Source organism: Diaphorina citri, unplaced genomic scaffold, assembly GCF_000475195.1.
Source record: "Diaphorina citri unplaced genomic scaffold, Diaci psyllid genome assembly version 1.1 scaffold1066, whole genome shotgun sequence".
Taxonomy (NCBI): Eukaryota; Metazoa; Arthropoda; class Insecta; order Hemiptera; family Psyllidae; genus Diaphorina; species Diaphorina citri.
This window is the reverse complement of record NW_007378495.1, coordinates 22,348-39,923: the sequence shown is the minus strand read 5'-3', so window position 1 is coordinate 39,923 and position 17,576 is coordinate 22,348. Positions and strand designations below refer to the sequence as shown.

Here is a 17,576-nt window from a genome sequence, read left to right as displayed (position 1 = left end):
GTTACATTCTTCCATTAGATGTGCAATATATATTCTCCCTTTTTCCCCACATCTACGGCAAAAATCAAATCTACTTACCACTCATGATAATTATCCACGAAGGCAGACATAGGTGAGATCTGCACGGTGTATGTATCATTGGCCGAGTACTCGAACAGTCCGTAGTACGGATTAAACAGCTGTCGGGAGAGGAGGAAGAAGAATTCTCGGGACGGGCCACCATAATCTAACCCATCCTCGGAATCAAACTGGGCGTACAGTTTACACTTGGCGAGGTCTTTCTTACTAGCCAGCATGATCTTGTTGAAGGCGTCCTCCAGGAGATGGTCTCGCCTGATGTTGAGCCTGGGGGGGAGAAGAAATCAGGGTTAGAAATGGGCTTGGAAGTAGCGCGCCTGTCTTGTAAACGATAGATCGCGGGGTTGAGTCCCGCCTTTGAGGAACTTCATGCGGCCCGCGGTCCATAAACAGCGTGTTTCACCGCTAGATAGCAGCACTAGCAGTATTTTTCACCGCCAGATCGCAGCACAGTAGAGCAGTTAAACTTTTCACCACTAGATGTCAGTACAGAGCAGTTGAACTTTACACTACTAGATGTCAGCACTAAGCAATTGGAGATTCAATATTCAACCGCTAGATCGCAGCACTAAGCAGTAGAATTTCCAGCCGCTAGATGTCAGCACTAGCAGTTGAATTTTTCCTCACTAGAGGCAGCACTGAGTAGTTGAATTTTCAACCGAGATGTCAGCACTAAGTAGTAACATTTTGAACCGCTAGATCGCAGCACTCTGGTTGTTTGGTTTACTCGATACCAAACGTGTTGGTTTCTTCTACAGCCAATAGTAACTTCTCATACAGGACCTCAGGGGTGGGATATGGGGGGAGATCTAGGCGGTTGTCAGCACTAAGCAATTGGAGATTCAATATTCAACCGCTAGATCGCAGCACTAAGCAGTAGAATTTCCAACCGCTAGATGTCAGCACTAGCAGTTGAATTTTTCCTCACTAGAGGCAGCACTGAGTAGTTGAATTTCCAACCGCTAGATGTCAGCACTAAGCAGTTGAATTTTTCACCACTAGATGTCAGCACTAAGTAGTAAAATTTTGAACCTCTAGATCGCAGCACTTAGCAGTATAGTTTTCAATCACTAGATGGTAGCACTCTGTCAGCACTAAGTAGTAAAATTTTGAACCTCTAGATCGCAGCACTTAGCAGTATAGTTTTCAATCACTAGATGGTAGCACTCTGTAGTCACATTTTGAACCGCTAGATCGCAGCACTCTGGTTGTTTGGTTTACTCGATACCAAACGTATTGGTTTCTTCTACAGCCAAAAGTAACTTCTTTATCCTCATTTATTTGAGACTTTGACCACATAATAATGGAGCTCTAAGGGTTAGGTGGTAGAAAACGCCTCCGGCGTCAGCCTCGCCTAGTGGTTACCTTCCACTCAAGAGTCTATTGTTATTATAGAACTCAGTCAAAACATAGAGTGAGATGAGCAGAAATGAGTGAAACTAGGCGGTTGAAACAGGTGTGAGCCCTGGAATCAAACAATAATATAGGGAATGAATTATTAGCCCTGGAATAATACAATAATATAGGGGATAAGTTATTGAATTAAGGTCTTTTTTCTGTGTTACTATCATTGTCTACCGCGGCTGTTCTACTACCTGACCTCTTCTGGGCTTTGGGCTTTCAACATAGTAACAAGTGTCCATGAGAAAGTAAGTCTAATTAATGAATTAAGGTGTCAAGTAATGGGTATTTTGATGAATTAATTAATCAATAGATTAATCAAAGGGTTTTGCATTTATTGTAATCATCATAATTTTATCGATTTTTAATTTATTATTTTAGAAGAGAGACTATTGTGCCCTATTCCGATAAATAATACTTAATACACTTGGCGAGGTCTTTCTTACTAGCCAGCATGATCTTGTTGAAGGCGTCCTCCAGGAGATGGTCTCGCCTGATGTTGAGCCTGGGGGGGGAGAAGAAATCAGGGTTAGAAATGGGCTTGGAAGTAGCGCGCCTGTCTTGTGAACGATAGATCGCGGGGTTGAGTCCCGCCTTTGAGGATCTTCAACATAGAACTCAGTCAAAACATAGAGTGAGATGAGCAGAAATGAGTGAAAGGAATGCTACATTGGACTCACATGGTCTGTGTCGTAGTATGCCTATCGCGTAGCATGCCTATCTCTTATCAGATGAGCGAGAAGAGACACACTACTTCCCATGTATCTACTTACTACGTTACTGCATTGCATTTATTTTCTGCAGAAATTTTCAACATTAAGTATATTCATTATCTTCATATGGAAGTTCAATGAAAGTGCATTCAACAATGATGGCAACTTGATAATTCACACAAAATTAACAAACAAAGAGAAGATCATAAAAATTATCGCAATAAAGAACATAAAGAAGTATTTAAAGATTATTAATTGCGCGAATCTGATGTAGGTAACCTTTATGTGAGATGTGCAGGACTAATGGCTTGTGCTCGATATGAAGCGAACCTTGAACTGTGAGGCGAGTACGAAACTACGAGAGTTCCTCTCTGATAAATAAAATTGAGATCGGAATAACAACTCTTTGTTGAGGACATTCCCGCGATTAGAACGATGTGAAAATGAGCAGCAATCAGGAAAAAGGTAATTATAATGAAGTTGGATATAATGAGTAACTAGTCGGGGTTGAAACTGAACTTGGAGAAAAATCAGTGGTTGGGTGGAAGAGCTCCTTCAGGAGAACCCTGCCACCAAGAAGAAAGCCAAAAAAAATCAACAACCTAAAAGAATATGCTCGTACGTATGTGGGTACATGATGTAGGCATGTAAAAATGATGGGACCCATCGCTGTCTTAAGCAATCTTGTTTTTAATGAGTTTAAAGTCAATCTCTGATAGTGATAAGTTGTCTGTGAATTCAACGAGAGGTTTATCATTGACACTTTTAATACCAAACGCAAACACAGAACCTCTCAAAATCAATAAACTCGGACCGTTCCATTTGTTTCGAATACCAAATCAATAAAATAATATTGAGTGATAAAATCACTGATGGACATGAAACACAAAGTAAACCGCCTGATACAAAGCTGTGGCCTTAGAAGAAGAAAATGTAAACAATCCAAAGAACAATATTTACAAAGAAGAAGGAAAAAAATGGCCTTGTTTTTCATGTTTGCGTGAATGATACATGTGTTCAATCACATGTTTTATCGAATGTTCATACGTAAGTCTTATAGTAAAATTCGGAGATAAATTTGGCGAAGAAAAACCTCGTGTTAATAGAAGTGTAACTATTTGTTATGGGCAAATTAGTGTTAGTAGATTTAGACTGTCGAATGAGGACATGTTCGATACTGCATCTTTATATTACCTAAAATGGATTTTTCTTTTCTAAGCTCACCTTCTTATTCTTCTCAGTGACAGCTATATTTCGGCCACCTGGTTTCAACTCCCTCTCCTTAGCCTGTCCGAATATCTCCTCAGTGACAGCAAAATTCAAATCCAGGACCTCATTAGTGACGTCATGCTCCTTAATCCAGAGCAGGGATTGGTGGAATTCGTTGTCCAAGGATTCTAGGTCACTCAGTGCCACAGGTCTGGAGGGGGAAAGATATGGATGTTAATTTCGGGAAAATTATAAAATAGTAGATTTTTAGGTATGTGTAAGCAGTTTTTTATTCCATAGAAATGTGGTCCCTAGAGTATTTTACTACGCATAATTATGCCTTGCTTGGATAGGCTGTTTTATATAGCCCCAGTAGATCTGAAAGTATGCCTATCGCGTAGCATGCCTATCTCTTATCAGATGAGCGAGAAGAGACACAATACTTCCCATGTATCTACTTACTACGTTACTGTATTGCATTTATTTTCTGCAGAATTGAACACAGTTCAATTTTCAACATTAAGTATATTCATTATCTTCATGTGGAAGTTCAATGAAAGTGCATTCAACAATGATGGCAACTTGATAATTCACACAAAATTCAACACAGTTCAATTTTCAACATTAAGTATATTCATTATCTTCATATGGAAGTTCAATGAAAGTGCATTCAACAATGATGGCAACTTGATAATTCACACAAAATTAACAAACAAAGAGAAGATCATAAAAATTATCGCAATAAAGAACATAAAGAAGTATTTAAAGATTATTAATTGCGCGAATCTGATGTAGGTAACCTTTATGTGAGATGTGCAGGACTAATGGCTTGTGCTCGATATGAAGCGAACCTTGAACTGTGAGGCGAGTACGAAACTACGAGAGTTCCTCTCTGATAAATAAAATTGAGATTGGAATAACAACTCTTTGTTGAGGACATTCCCGCGATTAGAACGATGTGAAAATGAGCAGCAATCAGGAAAAAGGTTATTATAATGAAGTTGGATATAATGAGTAACTAGTCGGGGTTGAAACTGAACTTGGAGAAAAATCAGTGGTTGGGTGGAAGAGCTCCTTCAGGAGAGAACACTGCCACCAAGAAGAAAGCCAAAAAAAAAAAAAAAAATCAACAACCTAAAAGAATATACTCGTACGTATATGGATACATGATGTAGGCATGTAAAAATCTAAAAATGATGGGACCCATCGCTGTCTTAAGCAATCTTGTTTTTAGTGAGTTTAAAGTCAATTTCTGATAGTGATAAGTTGTCTGTGAATTCAACGAGAGGTTTATCATTGACAATTTCAATACCAAACGCAAACACAGAACCTCTCAAAATCAATAAACTCGGACCATTCCATTTGTTTCGAAGACCAAATCAATAAAATAATATTGAGTGATAAAATCACTGATGGACATGAAACACAAAGTAAACCGCCTGATACAAAGCTGTGGCCTTAGAAGAAGAAAATGTAAACAATCCAAAGAACAATATTTACAAAGAAGAAGGAGAAAAAAATGGCCTTGTTTTTCATGTTTGCGTGAATGATACATGTGTTCAATCACATGTTTTATTGAATGTTCATACGTAAGTCTTAAAATTCGGAGATAAATTTGGCAAAGAAAAACCTCGTGTTAATAGAAGTGTAACTATTTGTTATGGACAAATTAGTATTAGAAAGAAACTCCTAAACTATTTTGCCAGATGATGGGAGATACATATTTCCAAGGGACATTTTCAAGATCAAAGACCCTAGTCTCTTCTTCTTTGACGTTCCAAAAGGGTATGAACTAACTGTTCGTATCTACTTGACAATAGGTTCAAAACTCCAATAGCTTGTGCTCGATATGAAGCGAACCTTGAACTGTGAGGCGAGTACGAAACTACGAGAGTTCCTCTCTGATAAATAAAATTGAGATCGGAATAACAACTCTTTGTTGAGGACATTCCCGCGATTAGAACGATGTGAAAATGAGCAGCAATCAGGACATAAAGAAGTATTTAAAGATTATTAATTGCGCGAATCTGATGTAGGTAACCTTTATGTGAGATGTGCAGGACTAATGGCTTGTGCTCAATATGAAGCGAACCTTGAACTGTGAGGCGAGTACGAAACTACGAGAGTTTCTCTCTGATAAATAAAATTGAAATCGGAATAACAACTCTTTGTTGACATTCCCGCGATTAGAACGATGTGAAAATGAGCAGCAATCAGGAAAAAGGTAATTATAATGAAGTTGGATATAATGAGTAACTAGTCGGGGTTGAAACTGAACTTGGAGAAAAATCAGTGGTTGGGTGGAAGAGCTCCTTCAGGAGAACCCTGCCACCAAGAAGAAAGCCAAAAAAAATCAACAACCTAAAAGAATATGCTCTTTGTTGACATTCCCGCGATTAGAACGATGTGAAAATGAGCAGCAATCAGGAAAAAGGTAATTATAATGAAGTTGGATATAATGAATAACTAGTCGGGGTTGAAACTGAACTTGGAGAAAAATCAGTGTTTAGGTGGAAGAGCTCCTTCAGGAGAACCCTGCCACCAAGAAGAAAGACAAAAAAAATCAACAACCTAAAAGAATATATGTACTCGTACGTATGTGGGTACATGATGTAGGCGTGTAGACCCATCGCTGTCTTAAGCAATCTTGTTTTTAATGAGTTTAAAGTCAATTTCTGATAGTGGTAAGTTGTCTGTGAATTCAACGAGAGGTTTATCATGGACAATTTCAATACCAAACGCAAACACAGAACCTCTCAAAATCAATAAACTCGGACCGAGAGGTTTATCATTGACAATTTCAATACCAAACGCAAACACAGAACCTCTCAAAATCAATAAACTCGGACCATTCCACCAATAATAAAAGTGTTCAGGCATCTCCACCAATAAGAAAAGTGTTCAGGCATCTCCACCAATAATAAAAGTGTTCAGGCATCCCCACCAATAATAAAAGTGTTCAGGCATCTCCACCAATAATAAAAGTGTTCAGGCATCTCCACCAATAATAAAAGTTTGTTTCGAATACCAAATCAATAAAATAATATTGAGTGATAAAATCACTGATGGACATGAAACACAAAGTAAACCGCCTGATACAAAGCTGTGGCCTTAGAAGAAGAAAATGTAAACAATCCAAAGAACAATATTTACAAAGAAGAAGGAGAAAAAAATGGCCTTGTTTTTCATGTTTTGCGTGAATGATACATGTGTTCAATCACATGTTTTACCGAATGTTCATACGTAAGTCTTATAGTAAAATTCGGAGATAAATTTGGCGAAGAAAAACCTCGTGTTAATAGAAGTGTAACTATTTGTAATGGACAAATTAGTATTAGAAAGAAACTCCTAAACCATTTTGCCAGATGATAGGGGACATTTTCAAGATTAAAGACCTGGTCTCTTCTTCTTTGACGTTCCAAAAGGGTATGAACTAACTGTTTGTATCTACTTGACAATAGGTTCAAAACTCCAAAAATCTCAAACAATAAACAATGAAGCTTCAGGCATCTCCACCAATAATAAAAGTGTTCAGGCATCTCCACCAATAATAAAAGTGTTCAGGCATCTCCACCAATAATGAAAAAAAAACTTTTCGAAAGTAATGTAACTTTATAACTTTATAAGTGTTTCAGTTTTATTAGTCGTATTAAGGAGTTCGTTTTAGATCTTGTCAGGAAAGGGTGAAGGGACTCTTCAGCCTTATTCTGACAAAATATGTGTATATTATATTCTTCTACACTGGGTATAATATAATGTATTTTGAAACAACTATAAAGTAAACTGGACAAACTTTCACGAGAAAAAATCGGAAAAGACATGTTTTATCAAAGTTACCGATTTATTACAGGTTGAACTTTGCTGGATTCAGTTAGGTAACCATTAAACACAAACTGCACTAACACATTTAATTAGCAGTTAAAAATTTTACTGTCAAAAAACAAGAACCGTAAAAAAATACGAAAATAATTACGATCTTTTCAACTTTTTTTCAACTCGAAAAAATCGCACGATGTGATACCAACAAGAGCACGGTTGATAATGAGAAAAAATCTAGAGTGGAGAACTGTGAATTGTGCTTCCCTCGAGGTACTCAAGCTTCCCCCTTCCATTTCCGAACGAAGAGTCATGCAAAATCCCCGTGACAACTTTCAGGGGAGGGAGGTTATTCCTGTAGGAAAACTTCCATTGCCCCGGGGGGAAGCGGATGAGTCATCCAGTTTTGCCTGAATTTGCCTGGATTGCTCGAATTTTTACGAGTTGACTTATTTGCTTGTCTAATTACCCAAGTACTTACTTGTCTGTACATACTGGACAAATATGGAGTCTTTAAGAGGTCCGGTTTTATTTGTATTTTTTTAGTCCATCCGATTTAAGTTTCATCCGTTTTTTTTTTTTTACGAGTCCTATTTAGTCCGTCCTTCCTTTATTATTACAACAGTAATAAAAAGGTATAAGGGACGGAGTATTGTATTTAAAGATGGCTAAGACTTTGAAAACTTGGAGCATCATTGGGATATCCCCATTTTCTCCCTTTTTCTGTCGAATTCGAGGGATATACGTGATGTACTATACCTATTTTATGATTTTAATATCTCTTTTACCTATTAGCCAGCCTAGTTAGCTTAGTTGGTAGTGCGTCTGCCTTGTAAGCGCTAGGCCGCGGGTTCTATTAAGAATATGAGCGGTTCTTAAGAAAAGTTACTGTTAAGGGCGCAACGCAAATCTATACCAACGCGAAACTTGGAAGCATAAAAACTTGAGAAAATATTACCTAAGAATTGAATTTGACCCTTTATGAAACACCTCATCTAAGATTCTTCCAGAGGGCAATATGCTCACAACGCTTGAACTATTGCTCCTTGGGATGGCAAGACAAAAATTCTGTACCAAACAAAGGAAAGGTTACAAAGAGTTCCTTCAAAACGATTTGAAGAAATCGACCACCAACGTACCGCAATAATAAGATAAGGAACACCTCTTCCGGAGCCGCAAGGTAAACGCAAATACGATCCTCAACCTCTAAATACCGTCCAAATCTCCCAGATCGATCTTATCACCTCGTTTCAAATATATTAACTGTGTTTATTCAATTTCATTCTACAAAGATCTCATTAATTGTTTAATTAGAACCGTTTTGTTTGTTAAAGGAAATGTACATTTACCCACACTAAAAGTTCACATTAGAAAACTTTAAAGCACACGAGCTCTGATAGAGACTTACAGGTGAAACAGAAATAAAAGGAGGAAAGCACAAATTAAGAAAAAGGTCAAAAAACTAAACGAGTTCATGAAGGGCAATGAATTTTATAAAAGTTGAAATTATTTCAAAGAAAAACCATTTTGAAATTTTTAAAAAATTCGTTTTGTTTACATTGCAAGAAATAAAAGGAGGAAAGCACAAATTAAGAAAAAGGTCAAAAAACTAAACGAGTTCATGAAGGGCAATGAATTTTATAAAAGTTGAAGTTGAAATTATTTCAAAGTAAAACCATTTTGAAATTTTTAAAAAATTCGTTTTGTTTACATTGCACTGAGGTGAACTTAACACTTTGAAACGAGCAACTATATCCTTTACGCGATTATTCAGTTGTTCCCAAACTAGCATGGAATTAACCTGTTGTGATTTTAAGTCGAAAGCGGATGAAATAGGTAAAAATAGGCGTATGCATGACAAAAATATGGATTCAGGATTGTATTGAAATTTAATAAATGTTCAGAAACAATTTTAAACTCATATCAGAGGTTACACAAAAACATGTCATATTTTAAGCTGGGAGACACTGAGCAAAAAAGTTGCTCGGAAAATAATCAAGCATGGCTGTGTTCAATAACAAAGTTTGTCGTAAAATAATCGCATTTCCAAATTAAAAATTACCTACTTGGAAATGAACAATGCACTAGATTTTGACCTCAAATCACTAAATCACTAGATTTGCCAAGAATTCACTAAATTTAGTGAAAAATCACTAAGTCTGGAGACACTGCCGGTAGTATAAATTACTCCTCACAACAAAAAGAAATACAAAAGCACTCCGAAAACATCCTTATCAGTAAATTAATGGAATACACTTCTACAGTTCAAAAACACTCTTACATTAATGAGATCGTCCATGATTTTGTAACGTGGCTAGCTTCTCACTTATGCCCGTTATCTTATCAGCGATTAGGGGAAAGCTGCCCAAAATATACCCGGGTACCAATTTTTCACGTTTTACGAAATCAGCCCAACCTACGCTACGTCACGTTAAGAGTGAGATCGTGATACGCCTCTTGGCGAATCTTCTGAGTCTACCTATTTTTTTCTACACAACACATTTTTTTTTGTAAATTGCTGAGGTCTTATCTTCTTGAAATCGAAGAAAGAAGGACAGATTATAGGAGAGAGCCAGCCGTTCCGAGAACAAACCCTATTTATTAGAATGAAAAACTCACCTTGACTTGGGTGGAAATCGATCCCGCGATCTAGCATTTACAAGATTACAAGGCGCGTTACTTTTTTCCAAGCTAACAAGACCAAATAGACAAAAACGGGCCTGTAGCCTCAAGTTGATCAAATTTTAGACATCTTTCTCTTTGGCGTAAGCACAGATATTTGAGAGAAAGATGTCTGAAATTTGATCAACTTGAGGCTACAGGCCCGTTGTTGTCTTCAAGATATCGATCGTCTCTGATTTTCTATCTGGCCCTATTTTGAATGGAAATATTGTCATTGAAAAACTTTCAAAGTCAATCCGTCCCGAAGTTCAATGTCTCTTTTCATTGGAAATATGTATTGTCGACATTGAAAAAATTCAAAGTCAATACCCATGTCCCAAATTTCCATGTACACTAGATACATAGTGTAAGGAAAGTAAAGTAAGTACATGATGGAAAGGAAAGGAAAAAAACAAAAAAACCGAATAAATAAATAGAATACCTATAAGTGTGTGCGTTGGGACAATAAACTTTCACTAAAGTGGTATGAACAACAAAAAATAAATAAGATAAACTTTTACTTTATAACATGAAATGCAACAAATTTAGACTTACGAACAGATTCTGGGAATTATTAGGTGTTTATCACTCCTTCAAATTTAAATGAACATTTTTATAAGGAAAAGTGTAAATGCTTAAGCTCTCAACCAAAAATTCCCAAAAATAATCTTTTTATACGTTACTTGAAATTTGCAGGAGTAAAATACCAAATAATTACCAAGGTTTTAAAGTGCCTATTTTATTTTAATTGAAAACTAGCAGAATTAAAATATATAATTTAGCTACAAATTTCTAGCTACCTACCCAAGTTATTAAACACTGCTATGTCCTAATAGGTTCTAGCTACCTATGTTTTAACATTTTGTCCTACGTTCTAGCTACATTGAGGCACATTGAATAGTTTGGTGCATGGTTAACATTCTAATATAACTGAGCAATTAATGTACGTGTATGCAGAAGGCATACGTCTAGTTTAGAATACATACGAGATAAAGGCGTGATTAAGCGAAGGAAGAAAGGGGAGGCTTTTACAGAATAAAATCGAGGGAGATTTTACAGAGGGAAATTAGGAGAAATGGGCGGGAAGAGAAGAAGAAATAAAAGCAGAATAGTTTATTTTCCTATTTGGTAGAGAATGCCATAGGCATTAACCCCACCCTTGATCAAACTTTATAAAGGCGTGATTAAGCGAGGGAAGAAAGGGGAGGCTTTTACAGAATAAAATCGAGGGAGATTTTACAGAGGGAAATTAAGAGAAATGGGCGGGAAGAGAAGATAGAAGCAGAATAGTTTTTTTCCTAAAGTAAATAAACAAGTATTATTCAGTACGATTTTTTAAGGCCCTGTTCCACGAAAATACAGAGAGAAGCAACTGTGAACACATACCCAAAAAGTAGTGTAGGTCTACTGTTCTTTTTCCTGTGAGCAACATTACACAGAACTTTGTCAGTAAGAGAAGAAAGATTTCTTTAAATTTAAGTATGTATCTGTACAGTATTTAACTTTTTGCGCAGAAAATTGTAAGCTGTAGACTTCAAAAGTCACCTGAGTTCATACTTGCAAATGGTCTTCTGTAGAGGATTTTCAATGTGTGAAGCATAAGTGCTTGTCACAAATATGTTTTAAATTTTTTTTTTTTTTTTTTTTTTTTGCCAAATCCCCTTAATTGAATTGGACTCGAACCACCAACGTCCACCGCGCTAATTCACCACCGAATACGTCAAACTATTTACAAATCATCTGAAGTCTACAGCTACATTTCTGGCCAATAGGAACTGAATCATACGTCATTCTGTACAAAATTAAACATTAAAATACACACAGGAGATAAATGCTATAGGAAGCAGAAGCGTAACATTGAGGTAAGCTCTCAGGTATTGATTGCGCTCATAGGTGCTTGTTTTTTTTTCGATGGTTAAATATGCTTGCTAGTTATCGATTTTTTCCTTTCTTTTGAAGAAGTTTTTTTTTTTTTTTAATGACGTTTTCGACCATTTTTGTTTAACTTTCTGGAGACATCTTTTTTTAAACTATGGAACTTTAGTTACAAGGTCACAATATTTAGAGCACAATCAATACATAAGCTGATTTTCACCCGTCAAACGGCCAATTTAAACCAGGCGTGGACAACTTGCGGCCCGCGGTCCATAAACACCGTGTTTCACCCTTCACCGCTAGATAGCAGCACTAGCAGTATTTTTCACCGCCAGATCGCAGCACAGTAGAGTAGAGCAGTTAAACTTTTCACCACTAGATGTCAGTACAGAGCAGTTGAACTTTACACTACTAGATGTCAGCACTAAGCAATTGGAGATTCAATATTCAACCGCTAGATCGCAGCACTAAGCAGTAGAATTTCCAACCGCTAGATGTCAGCACTAGCAGTTGAATTTTTCCTCACTAGAGGCAGCACTGAGTAGTTGAATTTCCAACCGCTAGATGTCAGCACTAAGCAGTTGAATTTTTCACCACTAGATGTCAGCACTAAGTAGTAAAATTTTGAACCTCTAGATCGCAGCACTTAGCAGTATAGTTTTCAATCACTAGATGGTAGCACTCTGTAGTAACATTTTGAACCGCTAGATCGCAGCACTCTGGTTGTTTGGTTTACTCGATACCAAACGTATTGGTTTCTTCTACAGCCAAAAGTAACTTCTCATACAGGACCTCAGGGGTGGGATATGGGGGGAGATCTAGGCGGTTGAAACAGGTGTGAGCCCTGGAATCAAACAATAATATAGGGAATGAATTATTAGCCCTGGAATAATACAATAATATAGGGATTATAGGGGATAAGTTATTGAATTAAGGTCTTTTTTCTGTGTTACTATCATTGTCTACCGCGGCTGTTCTACTACCTAACCTCTTCTGGGCTTTCAACATAGCAACAAGTGTCCATGAGAAAGTAAGTCTAATTAATGAATTAAGGTGTCAAGTAATGGGTATTTTGATGAATTAATTAAGTGATAGATTAATCAAAGGGTTTTGCATTTATTGTAATCATCATAATTTTACCGATTTTTAATTTATTATTTTAGAAGACAGAATATTGTGCCCTATTTCGATAAATAATACTTAATACAGTATCCACAACAACAAAAACCCAACAATAAACTTTAGGGTTGAACTAAGATCAAGAACGTGTTGAGCCGTTTTCCCAACTAACAATTTTACTTTGTTTTAGTAGATATTTTTTTCTTGGATCCATCAAATTTTCTGACGGTGATCAGGTGTAGAAACTTACCTTGGTAAACTGTTGGGCTTGCCCCATTTCTCTATACAAAACTTGCGGGGACCCGTGGAGCCTCGCAGGGCACTGAACCCCTCGTAGGGCACACTGGATGTACCCGTGACAAATTGTAACAGCCTTAGTCTCTGCTCATTGGTAAACCGCTCTATCGCCTGCCAGAACCATTGGATCACGGGGTGCCCGTCGTGGTAACCTGAGGAAATAGATAAGGGATGAGGTTAGACGAAATAGAAAACACCGGTCTAAATAAATAAATAATAATATTGCTGAAGGAAGAATATTTCCATTCAAAATAGGGCCAGATAGAAAACCAGAGACGATCGATATCTTGAAGACAAAAACGGGCCTGTAGCCTCAAGTTGATCAAATTTTAGACATCTTTCTCTTTGGCGTAAGCACAGATATTTGAGAGAAAGATGTCTAAAATTTGATCAACCGTTGTTGTCTTCAAGATATCGATCGTCTCTGGTTTTTTATCTGGCCCTATTTTGAATGGAAATATTGTCATTGAAAAACTTTCAAAGTCAATCCGTCCCGAAGTTCAAAGTCTCTTTTCATTGGAAATATGTATTGTCGACATCGAAAAAATTCAAAGTCAATACCTACATATGTCCCAAATTTCCATGTACACTAGCTACATAGTGTAAGGAAAGTAAATAATCGTACACAGTAAGGAAAGTAAAGTATGTACATGATAGAAACGAAAGTAAGTACTCACCAGATCGGTACTCGGTGTTACTGGCCCAATCTCCAAGATCTATCTCAGCCGTACCAGCTATCACCAGCTCTAGTTCCCGGGCATCGAACACAGACACCAGCCTAGGATCTACCACTTCGTAGAAACCTCGAACCAAGGACTCTGTCTGATCTGCGACCCCACGCTCTAACCGCCACCGCACGATACGTTTGCGTGAATGATACATGTGTTCAATCACATGTTTTATCGAATGTTCATACGTAAGTCTTATAGTAAAATTCGGAGATAAATTTGGCAAAGAAAAACCTCGTGTTAATAGAAGTGTAACTATTTGTTATGGGCAAATTAGTGTTAGCAAGAAACTCCTAACTATGTATTTTGCCAGATGATAGGAGAGATTTCCAAGGGACATTTTCAAGATCAAAGACCTAGTCTCTTCTTCTTTGACGTTCCAAAAGGGCATGAACTAACCGTTCGTATCTACTTAACAATAGGTTCAAAATTCCCGAATGTTCATACGTAAGTCTTATAGTAAAATTCGGAGATAAATTTGGCGAAGAAAAACCTCGTGTTAATAGAAGTGTAACTATTTGTTATATGGACAAATTAGTATTAGAAAGAAACTCCTAAACTATTTTGCCAGATGATAGGAGATATTTCCAAGGGACATTTTCAAGATCAAAGACCTAGTCTCTTCTTCTTTGACGTTCCAAAAGGGTATGAACTAACTGTTCGTATCTACTTGACAATAGGGTCAAAACTCCAAAAATCTCAAACAATCAAGCTGTAGGTACAACAACTTGAACGTTAGCATCAGGTGAACAAGAGTACAAATTAGTCATCAATAACAAACAAGAACAACTTTAACAAATATCTTCACATTATTAACAACGCCAGTCATTACAAAAGTGACAATATAGGTTTGAAAACAATCTTCGTTAAATACACAGCTAAACCTGCAAGGGGTCTAAATCTGAATAGGGCCATAACTATTATCATTAGGTAGTTGAACTACAGAGGAAAACCTGCAAGGGGTCTAAATCTGAATAGGGCCATAACTATTATCATTAGGTAGTTGAACTGCAGAGGAGCTGAGCTATCTTCTTTATTATCCTCCAAGTTCTAGTCTATGTTTAAAGCTCTCATTATTTCTACTAATAAGTTCTAGGAGCTACTGGTGTTTTCAAATAACTTAAGTTCTGTTCTATGTTATACATTTTTCAATCAAAATAACTATTTTTATCAGTTTAGGTATCACGTTATTTATTTATTTGGTATACACAAAGTCAACACCAATTCATTAAATCTAAGTATATGAACGTATGTACTATTTTCAAACTAGCACTCATTCATTAACAATCGAACAGGTACATTAACAATCGAACAATCGAACGAAGTATGTATACCTATCTAAATTTGTGATACATATGTTAAGAGTATTTAAATCTGCTGTATTATACATATCATACAATGTTATTTGTATACTATGTTCCAATTTCAATCCACATGCCATTCACAAGTTAGCAGGCTTCCTATATTTTGTCTTTTACGATTTCGTAGTAAAATCTAAACATAACTGTACTTAGTACCGAGTTCAATATATTATCTCAACTTCATGGCTTAGAATTTTTAGATGATTGAAGGATTGTTGTGCAGTGTGCACCGTATTTCATTTTGGATTCTTGAGAAGAATAAGAGGGGTGCTTTGAAATCTCGGAATACTTTGAAATACATTGACCATTAAGACATTGCCGAATTTGTCAAAGTCCTCTTGTCTTAAAAGGTCGAAATGTTAACAAGTAGTTTGAACTTTGAACCGTCGAAAGCTGTAACTCGACCAGAATTTCAAGAAAATTATTGAGAAAAAAGACTTTTGTTCATATTTTCAAAGTTCCACAAAGATTTGCTCAAGATTCTAGCACTGAACTTTAACAAATATCTTCACATTATTAACAACGCCAGTCATTACAAAAGTGACAATATAGGTTTGAAAACAATCTTCGTTAAATACAGAGCTAAACCTGCAAGGGGTCTAGCACGATACGCTCGATGTATTCCTGGAACGAGAGACCGACAAGGGTTAAGTTAATAAAGTGGGCAGAGGGGCTTGAGAGGGTTAATTTCGATCTTTTTTGTGTGTGCTTAATTAGGTCTAAACTTTAGACTAGTTTCTTCTTCTTCCTCGTCTTTTCCCGTGTGCAGACGGGGTTGGCGTTTTTCGTCAGCCTCTCAATCAGCCCTAACTAGGGTGATTGCTTTGGGCTTAAATTTGATTTTGGCTATAAATTTTACGAGTGGATGCCCTTCGCACTCAACCTTTGCTATTTCTTTAGGTAGGGGAATTCAGGCTGGTTTCCTCCCTGTTTAAAGTCCCCCAGCCAGAATACTTTAGACTGTCGAATTAGGACATGTTCGATACTGGGCACGATACGCTCGATGTATTCCTGGAACGAGAGACCGACAAGGGTTAAGTTAATAAAGTGGGCAGAGGGGCTTGAGAGGGTTAATTTTGATCTTTTTTTATTCTCTTTTTTTGTGTGTGCTTAATTAGGTCTAAACTTTAGACTAGTTTCTTCTTTTTCCTCGCCTTTTCCCGTGTGCAGACGGGGTCGGCGTTTTTCGTCAGCCTCTCAATCAGCCCTAAGTAGGTGATTGCTTTGGGCTGACATTTGCTTTTGGCTATAAACATTTTACGAGTGAATGCCCTTCGCACTCAACCTTTGCTATTTCTTTGGCAAGGGAAATTTCAGGCTGGTATCCTCCCTGTTTAAAGTCCCCTAGCCATCAGAATACTTTAGATTTAGACTGTCGAATGAGGACATGTTCGATACTGCATCTTTATATCTTTTTTTTGGTGTGTGCTTAATTAGGTCTAAACTTTAGACTAGTTTCTTCTTCTTCCTCGCCTTTTCCCGTGTACAGACGGGGTCGGCGTTTTTCGTCAGCCTCTCAATCAGCCCTAAGTAGGTAATTGCTTTGGGCTGACATTTGGTTTTGGCTATAAAAATTTTACGAGTGGATGCCCTTCGCACTCAACCTTTGCTATTTCTTTGGCAAGGGAAATTCAGGCTGGTATCCTCCCTGTTTAACATCCCCCAGCCAGAATACTTTAGACTGTCGAATTAGGACATGTTCGATACTGCATCTTTATCTTACCTAAAATGGATTTTTCTTTTCTAAGCTCACCTTCTTATTCTTCTCAGTGACAGCTATATTTCGGCCACCTGGTTTCAACTCCCTCTCCTTAGCCTGTCCGAATATCTCCTCAGTGACAGCAAAATTCAAATCCAGGACCTCATTAGTGACGTCATGCTCCTTAATCCAGAGCAGGGATTGGTGGAATTCGTTGTCCAAGGATTCTAGGTCACTCAGTGCCACAGGTCTGGAGGGGGAAAGATATGGATGTTAATTTCGGGGAAAATTATAAAATAGTAGAATTTTTTTAAGAATATACCTTGTTTATACTACCAGCATAGGGCTGAAAAGTCCCTTTACTCTCGCAGTCTAAACAAGGTCTTATATATTTGATTGGTAATAACATTATATTTTATGGAACAATAATCAAGACCTGTTTAAATTAAAAAAAGGACAAGTTAAAAGTTAAACAAGACAAGTTAAAAAGGACAAGACAACTCAAGTCTAAGGAAAGTCGTGTGATGTTCACACCAGATTTTTAAATCATCAAAGCATTCTTTCTATCTTATGAAGACCACAATCCATTTTTTTTTTTTTTTTTTTTTTTTTTTTGTGG

The 17,576-nt window shown here is 37.0% G+C and overlaps 1 protein-coding gene across 1 annotated transcript in view; it reads right to left on the bottom strand.

Moving 5' to 3' along the window:
* Positions 1–11,491: 11,491 nt before the first annotated feature.
* LOC103514009 (E3 ubiquitin-protein ligase HECW2) overlaps positions 11,492–17,576 on the bottom strand; it is a gene marked incomplete at its 5' end in the record, with an annotated part of 10,606 nt that continues 4,521 nt past the window's right edge. Inside the window, 5 exons of the mRNA XM_026827074.1 lie at positions 11,492–12,597; positions 13,123–13,321; positions 13,847–14,033; positions 16,258–16,269; positions 17,012–17,219. Coding sequence (XP_026682875.1) covers positions 12,486–12,597; positions 13,123–13,321; positions 13,847–14,033; positions 16,258–16,269; positions 17,012–17,219 — 718 coding nt within the window. The remainder of the gene's footprint in view (positions 12,598–13,122; positions 13,322–13,846; positions 14,034–16,257; positions 16,270–17,011; positions 17,220–17,576) is intronic.